At 62.9% G+C, this 17,873-nt stretch overlaps 1 protein-coding gene across 1 annotated transcript in view; it reads left to right on the top strand.

Moving 5' to 3' along the window:
* Positions 1–16,828, top strand: part of DENND1A (DENN domain containing 1A) — a 172,045-nt gene extending 155,217 nt beyond the window's left edge. Inside the window, 5 exon segments of the mRNA XM_053282016.1 lie at positions 5,889–5,977; positions 11,727–11,855; positions 13,668–13,920; positions 14,055–14,419; positions 14,421–16,828. Of these exon segments, the coding sequence (XP_053137991.1) occupies positions 5,889–5,977; positions 11,727–11,855; positions 13,668–13,920; positions 14,055–14,419; positions 14,421–15,375 (1,791 nt within the window). The 3' untranslated portion in view covers positions 15,376–16,828.
* The last annotated feature ends 1,045 nt before the right edge of the window (positions 16,829–17,873 follow it).

Here is a 17,873-nt window from a genome sequence, read left to right as displayed (position 1 = left end):
TTCCTCTGCCTGCAGGCTGCTCAGTGGGGCTGGCCAGCCCTCCAGGGGCAAGGGCTCCTCCTTGGTTGGGCTTCTCCCTTGTTCTTAGAGCAGAGTCCCCGTCTGGGGCGCAAGCGAGCCGTCTTCAGCCAGGGGCTCTGCTTGCCACTTACCCAAAAGTTCTAGCCAAGCACCAGATCCTCAAGCCAGATCTGCAAAGGGCTGGAGAACGGACTCTTCCAGTGGAATCCAAACAAAAACCGGCCCGTTTGAGAGGGCCCGAGTCAGCCGCGCGTGCTTCGGGAAGGCGCCTGGGAGACTTGCTTTCAGAGCAGGCGAGGAGGCTCCCAGGAGGAACGGCTCAGCTTCCCTTCTGCCCCTTCATACAAGGGTGTGTGTGTGTGTGTGTCTCCAGATCCCCCTCTTGCAAAACTCCACCCCATCCTTGGTGGGCTCACAGACAGGAAATGGGGCGTTGGTGCTCAGCCCCCTCTGCCCCTCCCAGCCATTGCCCCACTGGAGACGTTAGGAGGGGCAGAGGGGATAAAGCAGGGCAAGAGCATGGCTGGTGCACAGCAGGAAGGCAGCCCTAGTGGCACCTCTCTTCCATGCAGGTCTACGTGGGGCCCCGTCTGCCCGGAGTTTGCTCTTGCGCGGCTCCCGCTTTCTTGGACAGGGCCTGAACCGGAGAACTCCTCGGTGGGTTGTGCTCCCCAGGAGAAGCCTGCTGCCTCCCACTCTGCTGCCCCCCAATGGACCCCTCTCTTCTCCCCACCTCCCCACTCCCCGCTGGCAGCAGCGACCTGTGAGTAGTGCCCAAGCCCTCCGCAGGTTTTGGCCCTTGGGGCTGCTCTTGCCTGGGCCCAGGAGCTGCCTGTCTGTGGGCAGGCAGCCAGGGAGGGGTAAGTGAGATCCCCACAGAGCTCACTTACGCTTCTCATGCATGTCATCTGTTTAACTTCCATGCCACAGAGACTCCCGTGGCTTTGAAATCTGAACACATCAGGTGATGAAAGCAGTGTTGAAACTGTTAAGTGAAGATTGGATTAATTATCTCTGTCAATAATCAGCGTGGAACTGGCAATGAATACCTTTTCAGGCAAGGGAGGGCAGCAAGGTAGAATCCCGCTCAGTGCAGGACGTTGCCCCCACCGTAGCAGCTTCTTGCTCTGCTTGGCTTGTCCTCCTTGCCAGATCCTGACAAGGCTCTGGGTCCAGGGCTCTGGGGCTCAGTCCTGGCTTGATGGGGCTTCTTGCGGACTCGGGGATTTGGAGCTTGGCTACCGTGGCGTTTCCAGAACACGCTGCTTTCTTTAACCCAGTTTCATCGGCACATGTGAGATCAGAGAGACGAGAGCTGGTCTCCCAAGTCTCTTGCTCAAACTAACGCTGGGAGCTGGGCTGCGGCTGCTGCTGCTTCTGACTTCTCCTGGATGGGGTGTGTTGATTCTCTTCGCTTCCGGCGCATGTTTCCTGACTGCCGATCGCGAGAGCTTGTCTTAACAGTGGGTGTTTCCCCCACTTGCCGAGTCGTTGGTATGGATTTATGCATTGCTAATTTCCCTTTCCACATGTGTCAAGAGTGGTGCTGATGGCTTCTGTCTCTGTTCAGAGCCCTTGACGTTGGGAGACCCTTGAGGATTGGCCGAGAATCATTACCCAGAAAACAAACTTCCTCTCTGTGTGTGTCTCCCCCAACCCTTTGGGTCACCTTCCTCTTGTTCTCCTCCCAGCCTCCCAGAGAGGCTTCTGGAGACCAAATGCCCCTAAGCCATCTGGGTTCAGTCTGGCTAGCATTGGACATCCAGGGCCAGTTGGCGGAGTTTGACTGCGATGCATTTGTCGTCCTTGGTAGGGCACGTTTCTCTCCCCAGTCTCTTCACCCAACACGGTGGATAAAGAGGTTGGGGGCACGCCGGGGGGCGATGGAAGGTCGCCGCTTGCCTGTGCTGAGGAGCGTTCTTGGAGGACTGCCCTGGTCAAGGCTCAGTCCGGGCCCAGCTGTCTTCTGCAAAGTGGGGGGGGGGCTACTGTTTCTCAGGAGGGGGTGTTTGGTTGCACAGGACCAGCTGTGGGGGAAGGTGCTGGTCCCGCCAAGCACCACTTGGGAGTCTCTTGGGTGGTTTTTATGCCCCCAAAGCCTCTCACGCCACATGGGGGTGTACATGGCAACGAGGAGATGGGAGCAAAATGGAAAGCAGACCTCAGAGTCCAGGGCTCAGCTCATCTCGGGCATCTGCTCCAACAGCACAGCAGCGGTGGAGGCTCTCAGTGACCCCCGAGGGGTGTGTGTGTGTGTCATCCCGTTGCCCAGTGAACGTCCTATGTTTGGAACGTAGGATTCCTGCACTTGGAATCCATCTCATTTTGCCCTCACGTATTCGGCGTCTCTCTCTCTCTTTCTTTCAATTCCTCTGGCACCGTCTCTTGGCGTAGCTGTTTTGTTTTATTTATTTTATTTATTGTTAAATTTATATACCGTCTTATCATTAAAACAATCCCAAGTCAGTTGGCTGTTCCCCTCCCCCACCCACTTATTAAAATATTTTCAACCTAATCTTTACCCCATGGAGACACCCTCTAACACAGAAATAAGTGAGAGAACCTGATAGGCCTTTATATCCATCTTATACCTTCTCGAATCAGGGGACCACTTTCAACGAAATGTCCCGGATGGTTGTCTGCTCTCCTTCTCGAGTGTTCCTGCATCCAGTGTCCATGTTTTTGCTAGCCCTTCTCTCACTTGCTGCACACCAGCACCTTGCTACCAGGATCTTTACCCCACCATTCATAACAATCTATATCACAGTATAAATTTACAACATAAAATACCCACAATCCAATGGAAACGCATCAATAACCATTGTGGCAAAATGAGTGAAAACAATACGGGGCAAGGTGTCCTAGTCAGCTTTTCGACGCATAATCTGTCTTGAAATAGCAACCTCTGGACATGGCATCTAGCGGCAGATTGGAAAAGGGCCCAACACACTCCCGGGCCAAGAGGTCCGCACGGTGGGCATCACCACCCTGCCTTGCATGCTCCACGCCGAGGAGAGCCTCTGTGGAAGATTCCCGGGCACAGATGGATGCCTGGGGGAGAGCCAATTGGGGAAGCAGACCAGCGGCCCGTGATAGGGTGACGGGGCAGCGATTGCAAAAGGCCGCCCTGAGACTCTGCAGTGTTGGGTGTTTCTGGCAGCCCCGCAGGGAGCACAGCATGTTGTCCAGGTTGTGTGGTGGCCGGCTGGAGGGACTTGGAGAAGAGAGGCCTGGCCGAGCCCACCCTGGGGTGCCAGACAGCGGGAAACTCGGGGCTCAGAACGGGGCCTCGGCTCGCATCTCTGCGGGCGGCCCAGAGCACCCCGTCTCCCGTGGCCCATAGCCCCTCCAGCTCCGCTCCTGCCCTGCACTTCTGAAGACAGACGTGGGGACTCGGAGTTGCCGCATGCCTGGGAGGGGCCTTCCTGGGGAGGGGCAGGCGCCCGCCGTGCAAGGCAGGCCGATCCCGGCCACGCTCCGTCCCCAGGTAGGCAAGGCTTCCTGCGCGCACTGCCCATCCAGCCCCCCTGAGTTTGGCCTTTGCCCCGGCGGTGGCTGTGCTCTCGCACACGGCGCTTCTGCATTCAGTGCACACGTAACCCTCCTCCTCTGGTAGCATTTGAAATCCCGCTGGGATTTGGCCTTTTCCCCCGAGCCCCCCCAGCTGAGGTGGGCTCGGGCGCAAAGTCCTCCTCCGCCTCTCTCCCCTGGTTCTGCGGAGCTGCTGCCGTTGCTGGTGGAGCCAGGCTGTGTCCCCCGCCCCGAGGGGGCCGCCCCAAAGGTGAAAGTGTCCGCAGCGCAGTGACAAGCCAGCTTTAGGCTTAATTAAACAGTTTTCCCTCCCCCCTCCCCCTCCCGCCTTCCCCCTCTCTGTGTTTTATCATCCCTAATGAAGCAGTCTCCTCCATCGATCCTGCTGATTGCCAAGCTATTCCTTTTGTTTGCTGGCGCTGAGCCATGCAGCCGCGCTCTGACAGCTCAGCTCCTCTAATTAGCTCTGTTGTTCTTTTTCCCCATGTTCCACCGCCTTGCAAGTTCACTCCAAGTTGCCGCAAACTTAATCCTCCCGTTCCTGCCATAAATTTGCCGCCTTAAGCCATCTTGATTGCGGGGCGGGGGGGGGGGGCAGCCCAGTTGCCGCGGCCTCCGGCACCTGACCCCCTCGCTTCCCGTGGGGCGTCAGCAGCATCCCGCCTCTCGGGGGACCCGCCATGCCTCTGGTCGGGAGAGACAAATGCAGGCGGCGAGTGCCACGGGTGGGTCGGGCTTCTGGGCCGACGGGGGAGCAAGCCAGGGGGAGCAAGCCGGCTCACCAGCCTCTGGCAACGAACCCGCACCAGCACCAGCAGCTCTGTGCCTCGTTTGGGGAGCAGGAACCTCCCGGCCCAGCTGAGGACAAAGCCCTTGGAAGGCATGGCGGAACTGCCTGGCTGGTCTCTTCCAAAGCCTCCGGATTGGCTCGGTGGACTCTCTCGGGGCGGGTCTCCAGGGCCATCTTCACAGGGAGCCCGCACCACAAGGTGGGAAGCCCCTGTGCCTTGGCTTTGTGTCCACGCCTTTCTGTACGCACAACCAGCCCGGACCTTAACCCTCACATGAGGCCTGCTGGTTGGAGGAATAGCCAGGCTGTGGCGGGAGCGTTGGCACAACCACCCCGAGGGCCCTGGGGCTCTGGGGGGGCCCCCCAGTGGGGAAGGCACAGCAGAGCTTGCAGCCAGTGGGGGTGGGGGGGACCCTTGCCAGTGCCTGCGCTGGCTTCCTGGAGAGGGCCCTGCCGCCCCCTGATTGGCCCGAGTGGCCGAGGTCGTTTGGGCAAGCCCCCCACCCCCCGAAGGCCTGGATCTGCCCCCTGGCTTCCCGCGAAGCTTTCTTTCCCCCTCCCTCCCTCTGCTGCCTCAGTGCAGTCATGTGTCTGTTCTCTGGAATGCGTTTCGGAGGGGCCAGCTCACTGGGAAGCGGGTATGTTACTGGGGAAGGTGCACAGGCCGAACAGGCGCATTGGCAGGAACCATAGCCCTGGCGATGCCTTCCTTGAAACGGAGGAAAGGCTCCAGCCCGGCTTGCCTTTTCTTTGAAGCCGTGATTGCCTTAATCATCCGAACCAAACAAGTGAATAAACTCAGCGTGGATATTTAGGAGGTTGGTTCCTTCTTGAATGGCGAACTGCCCAGAGACTTCTCTTTGGGGCAGTATAAAAATGTTCGAAATAAAAATGAAATAAAGGAAACCAGTTCTTTGAACACCCAACTTATTCCGCCCAGCATGATTAGGTTGGGGGGGTGGATTTATTACAAGCCGATGAGGGGTGTGAGAACAGTTGGGGTCCTGGAGCTTCTCGTTTGCTGTGATGGATGAGCAAATGCCTTCCTCATGCCTGGAGCAGCTCCTGGAAGCGAAGAAGAAGAGGAAGAAGACGAAGACGACCCCCCCCCCAAGTTCTGACATGAAGGGACTGGAGGTCTTTTTTCAGCCCCGTCCCCACTTCAGGCTCCCTACAACTTCACTGTGGGAGTTCATGGCCAGCTGCTGCTGTTTCCCTCTCTCTCTCTCTCCGCCATCCCTCTGTGGCGAGTCAGAATCTTGAGCTGCTCCCTTCCTCCTCAATGACTCCAAAGAGAGAAGAGAAGCTGCTAGCAGCCCTATTTTGTCTCAAAGGGGACCCTCCTTCCCTTCTGTCTGCATTCCCCTCCTGGAGCGCCCCCCGCCGGAGCATCTCGCTGATGAGATCCTGCACTGGGTTTAGCAGAGGGCTGTGTAATTTGCCAGGGCGTTGGAACGAGGTCCGTGCAGTCAGCTGGGGGGGGTTATATGGATTGCCCGGCTTGTTACGAGCACTTGCTGAGCTGTCTCCCCGTCCTCCCGAACAGGTCCGGCCCCCCAGGCCCCACGTCGCCAGGAGGCCCAAGAGCAACGTCACCCTCGATGGCCGGAGGACGTCCGTCTCCAGCCCAGAGCAGTGAGTACCGCCTGCCCCTGCGTCCCGCTCTTGCCATGTGCCCGGAGGGGAGGGGCGGGGGGGACTCCTCGGGTTCCTCCTCTCTGCTGTGCCAGCCCCAGAAAGTGGAGAAGAGACTTTGCAAAAGTCGGCCCGGGGTGGGAACTGCTCACCATGCACCCCGGGGAGGGAGAGAAGGAGAGGCCTTTGGAGTCCCCCAAGGAGCAGCTCTGGCCTGGCTGAGCTGGGCTCTCCTCAAGCCTTCAACTTGGTGTTGTGTTCTGGGGGTCCTCCTGGAAAAAGTCACCGGGGCAGGAGCGTCCCGTCCGTGGAGCACGGTCGCCCTCTTGTGGCCGAGGGCCCGAGACCGTTCCTGCTGCTGCTGCTGCGGGGCTGGGGGGTGTGGGGTGCTTGATGGGAGCACCTCCGAGGGCTGACCTGGCGGGGTGGTCACGCAAACTCGGCACCACCCGCAGAGTTCACAGCCACGGACGCCAAATCCCAGGGCTCTCCCCCTGCCCCCATCACTGCCTCCCGACCCACCCAAGTGAGCGATGGGAGAACCAGCTTGTCTGTAGAGACCGGAGCTCGGCCACCCACCTAAGGGTGCATTTCCTAGCCACGCAAAAAGTGCAGCCCCCCTTCACCACGGGCCACGTGTGTAGGTGTTGGTAGCGGGAGGCCCTGAGCGCACCCTCCTTGCGCCTGGTTGTCCTCCCTTAGAGTTTGCTGTCACTTTTGGCATCCGTTATTCCACCTCGTCTCTCCGCTTTTGGAGACCTGCGAAGCTACCGAGCAGTGTTGCGATTTCAAAGCCAAAGTACAGAGAAGGGCCCAAAGAGGTGGAGGCACTGCTGCCCTGTCCCACCCCAGCCCCCCGGGGCCGACTCTCTGCAAATGTGGTCCTTGTCCTGGCTTCGTCTTCCGTGGGCAACATCAGAGCTGGCCTTGCGGACTGGATGCCGCCCCGTGGGCTGTTGCTGCCCAAATGTATTCATTGTGGGATGCTCAAGAGACTTGGCTGGGGGAATCCTCCGTGGGAGCTGGTGGCCGTGTTGACTAGCTGTGTTCCAATCAAAGACCGGAGTGTTTGTTCTGCTGCTGCTCCTACAACCATGACGGCCAATATTTATACACCGCTCTTCAGCCAAAGTTGTCGAAGCGGTTTACGCAGGAGAAAGCATAATGCATCGATGAGATGGTCCCCGATCCCCAGAGGGCTTGCAGGCTAAAAAGAAACGCGAGGCAGATGCCAGCCACAGCCGCAGGAGGGATGCTGTGCTGCGGGTGGAGAGGACATTTGTTAGGAATGTGTGAGTGATGAGCAAAGACCAGGGCTGGCGGCCGCTGGGAAGTTCCATGGAAATGCTGCAAATGGTCTTCCTGGGCCCCCGCAAGAGACTGCGAAGGGCCCAGGGCCTTTTGTGGTGTGTGTGTGTGTGTCCCCACCCCCCCACACACACACGCCCTTTGCCCTTTCTCCATCCGGACAAGTGTGGCGATCTGGCACCAGCCAGTTGAGGCTGGGACCAATGGAGTGGGCCTGTGGGAGCCTGTGGCGAGCATGTGCTCCCCTCCCCAGGGCCCCGTTTCCAGGTGCCACGGACCCTCTCCAGAGAGGCTGCGGTGTCTGAGGCCCCTTGCTGTGTGGGGGGAGAAGCTGTGCTCTCTCGGGGGGGGGGCAGGCAGAGGAGGGAGGTCTCCTGTGTCGGGCTGTCTTGCCGCGTGTGTTTAGTCTTGCCTCTTAGAGCAGCGCTCCGGGGAGCTCACGGAGCCGCATTCGCCTGCGCGCTCCCCACATCGGGCAACTGAGGCACCTCCCGGGAAAGCACAAGCCCGGCCTTCTCTCCCAGCAGCGTCCGGGCACGGCCATATTGGAGGGATCTTCGTAGCGGCTTGGAAGGCCGGAGTCCTCGGCCCGGAAATGGTTTTCGAGGAGGGAGAAGGGGGTCCCCCTGGTGAAGGCCGGGCTTTCTCTGGCCTCTTCGGCAGGGCAGGGCGGAGAGGTCGGTGCTGGTCTGTGGCCGTGATAAAGATGGGTGGGTGGGTGGCAGTCAGGGAACCGTTTGACGCAGACCTTGTGGCCGGGCCCTTCTCGGATCCGTCCCGGAGTGCAGGGTTGGTGGCACAAGCATTCTGGAGAGACCTGGAGAGGTGTGAGGTGGGCAGCTCTTTAAAAGCAGCGGAGCCCCCGGAGACCAGCCCCACAAGGTCGGGGAGGGAGGTCTTGCTCCCGGCTCCTCCTCTGCTGTAGACCCCCAGGAGGGAAGTCTGTGTTGCCTAGGGGAGGGGAGGGGACGGTGGGCAGCATGCCGGGCACAGGCCCCCCCTCGCCCGGGGCTGACTGGGACTCTTGTAGGCCCACACCTCCCCCTTGGCTCACATCACAGGCGTGCCCCACTTTTGCAGGGTGTGTGTGTGTGTGTGTCAGGATTTCCTCCCAGGTAAGGGGGTTTTGTGGAGAGAGTGGGGTGCCCTTTACTGCAGCAGCAGCTTGGCTGGCTTCCTTGTGCCATCTGGTGGCGTGGTGTCCCTTGTGCCCCGCACCTACTCTCTGCCCCCAGCCTGGATTACGGGTGGGGGGTGGTGTGTGCCGGTCATTGCCTTCTGCTGCCGTACCCCCCGCGGTCTTCGGCACAGAAAGAGGCCTTTGCTTTGAGCGGGACTCCCAGAGGACCAGCTCGCCCAGCCTTGGGCCCAAACTGGCCAAAGCGCCCCCACCCCGAGAGGAGCGGAGCCCCCCCCCGGCAAGCTCTGCCTGGTGCGAGAATCCCCATCATTAATGCCCATCCCCGCTGCTCAGCCATTCTCCCCCCCCCACGCCCCCACCCCCTTTCCTTTATCTGTCTTAAGTACATTTAGGTGTCAATTAAATTTGAAATATCTCCATTTGTCAGCACTTGGTTTGTGGCCAGCGTGACGTGCCGCTGATTTGTCCAAGCCTCCTGACACATGGTGGAGAAAAGCCCCCGAAATGCAGATTGTCCTCATTAAAACCGAAGCGCCAGCTATCCTAATGGTAGGCAGAGCCGTGGAGCGCATCCTTGGCTTTATTGCGCCGTGTTTCTGACATGATATTTAAAAAGGAACAGCCACGGCTGTCAGCTCTGTCATATGCTGGCGCTAACCGGAGACATGTTAAACTAAACATTAGAAGGAGATCAGCAAGCCATCTGCATGGGAACGCGGGGAAGAGATTAGGGAGGCAGGAGCCGGAGCAGGCATGCCGAGGCGCGGAGGCCTGGCGCGCTGACGGACGGGTCCCTTTTTCCTCCGCTGCGTGCCTTGGAGCTGGCTGGCTGCGACCCGCCTTCCCCGAGACAGCTCTTTGTGTGTGGCAGCCGGCAGGAGAGATGCCGAATTGGGTTAATGAGGGAAGAGGCCCGCGCTGGATTCGGCTGCCTCCAGCTCGTGAAAAATTTACACGTGGGCAGTTCCGAGCCCTCGCCCCTTCCGCTTTGAGCCAAACATCCCGGCATTTCAAGGGGCTGGCCACGGGCATCCCGCTTTGCCGGGCGAGGAGGCCAGTTGGCGAGGCTCGGAAGGGTCTTTACGGAGAGGAAATCAAACAGCGTGTGTCTGTGTAGGGTGGTTTTCCGGTGAGCCACGTACCCTGGAAGGCCCCCCCCCCGTCTGCCCCAGAAGTGTGGGGGCGGCAGCAGCAGCAGCACCTGGCCCGTTCCTGTTGCACTCTGGGAAGCTTCTGGAACAGGCTTAGTTGCTTCCCCTCCTCAACCCCTTTCGAAGCTCCCGTTCCCCAAAAGAGAACTTCTTCTTTCGTTCCCCGTGGAGAACTCGACCCAGCTGTGCTCGCACGACCGCTGGTGCCACGGCTGAGGGTCCTGGTATCCGCGCAGAGTGTGCCGTGGCTCAGTGCCTCTTGATGAGAGGCAAGGGGGCTATCCCTCTTGAGCTCCGTTCCTGCCACATCCAAAGTCAGAGTCCCCAAAAGAACGGCTCCCCAAACCCCTTGCATTCCGCGTGGCTTGGGTCCTTTCCAAGGATGAGGGATCGAGCCATTCCCCGGATTCTCTGCGTGTTTTGGTCTGTTGCAGGAGTTGATCGGTGGGCAAACCCTCCCAGGCCTCCCTTTTTAGATGCCCAAGTGTCATGTGGGCAGGAGTGAGGGCCCCACCTCAAAGCCACAGCACAGAGAAGGTCCCGGGGAGGTGGCTTCTCCCCAGAAACTCTGGAGATGTCCAGCTGGGCAGAGAGGTGGTGTTTAGGGCATCTTCTCGCACGTACCGATACGTTAAGCAAGTGTGTGTGTGCACAAACCAACCTGCAGTGGGGATGAGCAGCAGGAACAGTGGAAACTGTCCTCTGCCGAGTCAGCCTCTGGGTCCATCTCGCTCAGGATTGTCTCCGCAGACCGGCAGCGGCTTCTCCAAGGCTGCGGGCAGGACTCTCTCTCAGCCCCCCTGACTTGGAGGTGCTGCCCGGGAGGGACCTGGGGACCTGGATGCTCCTCCCAGAGTGGCCCCATCATCCCCTGAGGGGAAGCTCTCACAGTTCTGCTCACGCACCAAGTCTCCCAGCCAAATGCAACCAGGGTGGACCCTGCTTAGCCAAGGGGGCAAGCCAGGGCTTGCTACCCACAGCCCAGCTTTCCTGGTCTTGTGGTCGTGCTGGTGCATAAAGTGTAAGCGTTGCCTTATGGACCCTCGTGCACAATGCAGCGTCCCGCTCTCTGGCAGTTTCAGCGGTGGACAGGCGCTCACCCAGCCCCTCTCCCGAACTCTGTGTGATCCCTGAAGGGCCTGTCCGGTCAGATCCACTGAAGAGGAAGGAGGCGTGCCCGGGAGTGCAGGATTCGGGAGGCCCTTGGCCTCTCTAGCCTGGGGGAGAACCCCCAGCCGCTCGGTGATCTCTGGCCCCGTCCAGGCATGTGGGCTGTGCTGCTTGTGTGTGTGTGTGGGTAGGCAGAGCTCGGAGCAGCCACTGACAAGGCAGGTGTATTTTTTATACTGCTCAATATTTTAGCAATGCGTCACACGGCTGAAGAGACGACTCAACTTGTCCTGGAGGCAGAAACTTCCAGCCACTCTCTCCAGTCGAGTGAGCCGTGAATGTTGGGGGGGGGGGGCACTTGTGGGGTGCTGCACGCGTGCAAACCAGCCGCCGTTGCTCTGTCTCTTTAAGGGGGGGCGGCCTCCGCGTGAACCAGGCTGCGGCCATTTCCACTGTGGGGGGGGGAGCAAAAAAGGCCACCCCCATGGCAGAAGTGGATGCCGGCCGTCTTTGTGGACAGCCTTCTTCACAGAGCCACGCAGGAGAGGAAGTGGGGGCAGGTTCCCTGCGCTTCCTTCGCCTCTCCTGGGCCCCCCCTCCAAGGGGCATTGTCGGGGGGCCCAGGCTGTGTGCCGAAGATGCTTGGTGTTTCTGAGCGGGGGCTGAGCTCTCGGGTGCCGGGGGGGGCCTTGCTGGGGTGCCGGCACGGCCTCCCCATGGGGGCTTCCTGCCCTGGGCCCCCGCTGCTCACGGAGAGGAGAGGGGCTCCTTCCTGCTTCTGGCGGAGGTTGCGCTCGGTTGGCTTGCATTTCGGGGTGGGGTGGGGTCCTGGGTCTTGCCAGTTTTCGGGATCAGAGTCAAATGCCGAGTGGCCTGAGGTGCGGCAGCCGTGAATTGGGGGCCTCTTGGCCAGGTCGGGCCTCTTGGAAGCCGCTGGAGTCTTTCTCGGCTGACTTTGATTCCCTTTCCCTCTGCAGGGGCCACCTCAGTAACACCCCCCCCCTCTCTCTCTCTCCCGCCGCCTCTCTCTCTCCTTCAGCCTGGTCAAGCCCACGCGCCACTATACGGTCTTCCTCTCAGAGGACTCTTCCGGCGACGAGTTTCCGCAGGAAGACGACCCTGTCTCGGCCTTCTCGGACAGCTTCCTCTTCTCTGCTCCCTTTGAATGGTCTATACCTTGACTCTTTGCCACCCTAGCCACAGCCACGCGCCCCCCCCCCCGGCACAGTTGCCTTTGCCCTGCCCGGGTGCCTTTGTGGCAAGTGTGTGTGTGTGTGTGTGTGTGCACGGGCATGTTTCCTGCGTATGTCCACACCAGGCTGTGTGTGTTGCGGGGTTGGGGGGGGCATGCTTCTCATCCCTGCTATGGACTGGCCCCCTCTGCTTCCCCTTTCTTCCCCCCCCCACGCTGCCCCCCCTTGTCGCTCGGCCTGTCTCAGTGCCCCTTTGTGCTCGTTGGTGCGTCTTGTGAGCTTCCAGCCGGTGTCCGTCCCCGCCGCCCGTTTCTGTGTGCCGGGTCTTCTCTGTGCTGGCCCCCTTTCGAGAGTCTCCCGCCGAGGCAGACAGCAGTGCAAGGCCTGCGCAGGCGAAGGCCCCGACAGGGAACGTGGGGAGCCTTCAGCTGGGCTGTCCTGGGCGGGACAGACGGTGGTCTGAGTCTTTAGGGCCAGGGGGAGATGGGGGGCAGGCAGGGATAAGCACAGGCCCCGGCAGAGCAGAAGGGAGTCTCACTTGTGGCTTATTTTGCCAGCGGGGGGCGGGGGGGGGGGAGCAAATGCCCAGTGGTGGTGGAGGAGGAGAGATGGAGGGAGAGCCTGTTGGATCTTGTATATGAGGCCAGCCGGCCGGCCAGCCTCCTGAGGTCCGACGTGATGCCACGCCTGGCCTGATGGCCGCGTCTTCTGGGCACTTGGGTGCTGCCCCAACGGCCCCCTGACCTGCCCCTGGGCGGGGTCCCGCTCTCCTCTTCGCACCTGTGTGTCTTCCCGTCCCCGGAAGTGCTGCTGGCTGCGCCTTCCGTCCTGCAGCAGCACCTCTTCCCCGGCCCCCGGTGGTAATGAGGCCGCCGGAGTGTCGGCACAAAGTCAGTTTCCGCCTCTAATGGGGGCCTGGAACGAGCCACCCTGGGCTAATGAGTTTGCAGGGTGCCGTTCATCAAGGCAGCCCCGGGAGCGAGGAGGGTTTGCTGGGGCCGCTCCCACGTTTCCCTCTGTCTCGGGCCTTGCTGAAAGGGCACCGGGAGCCTGGCTGCCAGTCACACGCCACTCACGCTGGGGAGGCCTGTCAGCTGGGGGCGCTAATTGGATGCGCCTTGCGCCGCCACCACCGCCGCGGCCTTGCGTGTGGAGCTGAGATGCAAATCGCAGGGTCTTCAAGGCCCATTTGCCAAGGCACGCCGGAGCTGGGGCCGCCAATAATGGGCTGCGGTGCTGCGGGCCAAGTTCTCCGGCCATTGGCCCTTCCCTCCAGGAGGGCTTGCGCTGGGTCAGCCGGGGCAGCAGAGCCGGTGGTGGCCTCACAGAGTTCCCCCTGCCGGCAGGGGGGTGCGTGTCTGTGTCTGTCTGCATCCCCGGGATGGACCGTGGTGTCTTCACCTCTCAAAAGTCCACCTCCTTCTGCACTGGGGATGTGCATTTCACGGCCACCCCACGTTGCCCTCGACTGCAGACCCCCCAGGGTCTTCCTTGCCCTTCCGGGCCAAAGAGTCGGGGCCGCCTTGAGCTTGCATGCGGCCGCTTCTCGATGGCCTCTCCGCCCCCGGCCGGGAGAGCAGAGCAAGCCTAGGCAAGGTGGCCCGGCTTCTTCCCGGCTTCTTCCCGGCCTCCTGAGAGCAAAGGCAGCAGGAGCTCCTTCTCTCCTGGGAGGGCTGGCCACGGACCCCCAGAGGTGCCCCACATCCCTGCAGGCCTTCCTGGGCGGGAGGGCTCGGGGAGGCGGCAGCACCGCTCGGTGGAGCGCATGAGGTTTTTCTGCCCGCCAGGCCTCAGCCCTACCGGACCCTGAAAGAGTCGGGAAGCGCAGAAGGAGAGGAAGGCGCCAGCCCGGAGAGGCCCCCGGGGCCCCCCACCCCAGACAGCCCCACGGAGACCAGCCTGCTGGAGAGCATGTTCACCGGCCTGGAGGTGGAGCTGCAGCCCCCCCTCCTCAGCCAGGCCAAGAGCTTGGAAGACCTGAGGCTGCCCACGGAGGAGGAGGAGGAGGGGGGGGCCCAGCTGTGCACCTTTGACTACCAGGTAGGGAGGGGAAGGCCACATCAGGCAGGCAGGTGGGCAGCATGGTGGGGGGTGGGGCGGGGGGGAGTGGGTCCCAGCAAGACCGGGGGGGGGCGGGGGTGAGAGCTGCACTGATTCTCGTCTGTTTCTGGCAGAGGATGGCCCCCGGCTTCCCGGAGAAGAGCTGGGCGGCTGCCCCAGGGATGAAGCCCTCCCAGCCCTACAAGCCGCTGTGGGGCATGGGCCAGGACGACATGGCCATCCCCACCAAGTCCTCGCAGAGCCCTCCGGAGAGGCCCTTGGCGCCGCTGGGGAAGGCCCCCCCCGTCCCGTCGAGGCCCCGCAGCAGAGACAGCCTCGCCCTGGATCCCCCCGAGAAGGAGGCCGGGAGCTCGCCTGCCACGCCGGGCAGCATCACCATCCCCCGGCCGCAGGGCAGGAAGACGCCGGAGCTGGGCATCGTGCCCCCGCCCCCCGCCCCCCGGCCCGGCAAGCCGCAGGCCCCGCCGGAGGCCGCCGCCCCCCCCCAGCCTGGCAGGGCGTGGCGAGCGGGCCTCGGAGCTCCTGCAGGAGGCCTTTGCCGCCAGGACCCTTGCTGCTGCGGAGGCGGAGCCCAGGCCGCCCGCCCCCGGCTTGCCCGCCCGCCCGCCCCAGCTCCCGCCCAGCTCCGGCGGGGCGCCCGAGATGCTGCAGCCAGTCCGGGTCCGCGTGGAGGGGGCCGGCAGCGACAGCGACTTCCTCCTCGCCCTCCTGGACCCCCTGAAAGCAGGGGGCGGCCCGGAGGCCTCCTTGCGGCCCAGCGCCAGCCGCCTCCTGGGCCCCGCCTCCCCAAGCCCCGCCCCCGGCTTCCCCTCCATGGCAGGCGACCTCGCCCCGGCAGCCCCCTTGGGGGGGCGGCTGCTGGGCTACTCCCCCTCGGCAGGCCCCTTTGGACAGGTCTCCCTCAACCCCTTTGTGCCCGCGCCCCTGCCCTTGTCCCTGGCCCGGCCCCCCGGGAGCCCCTTTGCTGCCCCCCTGGGCCACGCCTACAGCTCCAGCTTCATCACCTCCCCCTCCGGCTTCCACCTGCCCCAGAGGCCTCCCCCCAACCCCCTGGCGCTCTCCATGCCCAACCTCTTTGCGCAGTCTCCCATGGTGGCGGCAGGAGCGGCCGGCGCCAGCCTGAGCCGAGCCCCTCCCCAGAGCAGCGCCCCGCAGCCGGCCCGGCTGGGCGGCCCTTCCCGAATGCGGACATTGCCCCTGACCCATTCTGCCTCCAAGCGGGAGGCCAGGGCCAGGCTGGCTGCCAGGCCCAGTGACCTGCCGCTGCCTCCCCCCCCGGCCAGCAGGGCCGAGCCCCCGGGGCTGCCCCCCTCCAAGCCGCCGGCCGCCCAGGACCCCTTTGAAGACTTGCTCAGCGAGACCAAGCAGGAGGTTTCCGTCGCGGCTGCGGGGAAGGTGCAGCAGCTGAGGAAGCAGTGGGAGACCTTCGAGTGAGCCCCGCCCGCCTCGTTCCTGTCCGTGGCGGCCTCCTGCGCCAGCCAAACCTGGCCGCGCGTTCCCTGGGCACTGCAGAGTGCCGGGTGCGGCTGGCAGGAGGCCCTAGTGGCTAGGCACTGTTACAAGGCAGGGGGGTCCCCACGGTCTGCCCGGAGCCACGCCCTGGGCTTTTGCCCTCCCAGCGGCTGAATTGGGAGGCTGCTCCTCCGGCCCCCTTCTCGCCTCCCCACTCTCACGAGCCCCCCCACCACCCCACGCACAACCGGGAGGGGGTTCAGTCCTTCGCCCCGTGGTCAGTATTGAGCTTTGCTTCTCCTGCATCCTCACGGACAGAGAATCACGTTTTGCGTTGCACCGGCACCTGCACCTGCGCCAGCCCTCGCCCCGGGCCGCCGCGGTCACCGCTGGGCTGGGGAACTGGGCTGGGGGGTGCGGTGGCTGCTTGTTTTGTTTGTGGTTTGCTTCTGGCGTGGCTGTGTTGCTGTGGGCACGTCAGTCCTCGGCTCTCTCCCCACCCGCTCAGCCCTTCACGGCCCAGATCCAGTGGGGGTGCTGGGGCCAGCTTTCTCTCCCTCTCGGAGAAGGGCAGTCACCAGCAGCAGAGACTCCAGGCCCTCAGCACAGCCCCCCCCCCGGCCACGCTCTTCTGTCATGGCGTCTCCAACCCAACCACTGTCCTCCCTCTCCCTCTCCCACTTCTTTGGCTTCCAAGAGGCAGTCGGGGGGGGGGGGAGTTGCGTCGGGCACCCCCTAGCGAGCCTGGCGCCAACGGGGAGCCCTGTTGGCAGAGGGGGCTGGGCTGGCCAGGCTGGCTTTTTCAGAGCAAAAGTCCAGGGTGGGAGGGGGGCTGCTCTTGGGCCGTTCATATGGGGGGGGCCTGCAGAAGCCAGCCAGACTCCCTCCCCCCTGGTTGCCCCCTCTGAGCAGCTCCTTCCGGGCTGCTCTGGGGGCAGAGGACACGCCTACCACAAGCCGGGTTAGCGCCACAGACCTTGCTCGGGGGGGGAGGTTAAAAACACAGCCCGACTGGGCGCCCTGTGAGCCTGTACCGACCCCACCCCACCGTTCTAGCCACGGGGCAGCGCCTTGGGGGCTGCCACCGCCCCACACACAGCCCCATGGGGAGCAGGTCCTTGTTCCCTTTCCCCCCCCCCGTTCCCTCCCTGCTGCTGCTGCTGCTGAAGTGTCTTTGGGGGCTGCTGTCTCCATGCTTGAGCCTGTACAGGGCAAGGGCCCCTTTGGGGTTCCTTCCTCCCGCTGCTGCCAGCCGGGGTCGGCCTCCCTCCCGCTGGCCCTGCGTCTGCATCGTCATCACACTTTTTCTGTCGAGTGCCGCCGTTGCTTTGACAAGCCCTTCTCTCTGTTTTGTAGTCTCTCTTTTTTGCTGGGAAAAAAAGATGTTTTTGATATTGCCTAGTTCTGAAGAGTAAAATATTTAAAGTCCACGCCAGGGGCAAGTGTCGGTCTGCTTCCTGCTCGCGCCGGGGGCACCCTTTGGCTCTGCAAAGAGGGCCGCTCACTGGGGGGCCCGGGCGTCAGGGGAGCGGGTCAGTCCCCCCCCGCCCGGCTCCTCTTGCTTCCTGCCCAGGGGCCAGGGCGAGGGTGGGCCTGATCCCCTGGCTTGTGACGCCACCGGCAGGGAGGAGAAGCCTCACCTGGGGCCCCCGGGCTGGTGGAGGAGGAGGGAGGGTCCTACTGCTAGCCCCCCCCCCCGTGGGGAGCAGAGCAAAGCCCGCCCCACTCTGTCTGTGTCCCTCCTGCCCCACAGTGCCGCCCTAGCTGGGTGGGGCACGGAGGGAGGCCTTGGCCGCCTGCAGTGATGCCCGTCCCAACTCAGCTCCTCTTGGGGCTGTCCTGAAACCCGGGCGGAAGCCAGTTTGGAGGCGCTGCCCGCATGTCAGGCAAGACTCCCGTGGCCAGCGAGGGGGGCAGGAGAGGGTAGCAGCTGCCCCCCCCCGGAGTGATTCCAGGAGGCTCCTGAGGGACGCCCCAGCCTCATGGGATCTTGCCCCGTGGCACGTGGCTTTCTTTGGGCTTGCAGGGAGTGGCCAGAGCCCCGCCTTGTGCCTGTCCCTGCCTCAGGCCACACGCTGTGGGGCTGTGCTTCATCCTCCAGGCCACAGGCAGGTGGGAGGCTGCACTGCAGGGGGGGGCCGGTTTGGGGACTCGAGGCCAGGGAGGGAAGGCCGCAGGGGGGACTCCGCTCAGAACGCCAGGCACGCTCCAGGGATGGGAGCTGGCCGTGGCTGGCCATCAGATGTGACGCCGCAGCATGCGCCCAGACAGCCCCACGGCTCCGGAAGTCATCCCATGCTCAGAGACGGGGCGGTCTGCCCAGTGGGGAGGAGCAGCGGCGGACTCTGCTGCCTGCCCCACCCTGCCCCACGCGCCAGCTTCTCCCCAGTGCCACAAATGAGCAAGCCGCTCTTTGCTCCGGCGGCGTTTCCGCAGCCGCCTCGGACGTTTCGCTCACGTCAGGTAGGTCCCAAATAAAC

Source organism: Hemicordylus capensis, chromosome 17 (assembly GCF_027244095.1).
Source record: "Hemicordylus capensis ecotype Gifberg chromosome 17, rHemCap1.1.pri, whole genome shotgun sequence".
Taxonomy (NCBI): domain Eukaryota; kingdom Metazoa; phylum Chordata; class Lepidosauria; order Squamata; family Cordylidae; genus Hemicordylus; species Hemicordylus capensis.
The sequence above is the reverse complement of the archived record's forward strand: the minus strand, read 5'-3'. Positions and strand labels throughout refer to the sequence as shown.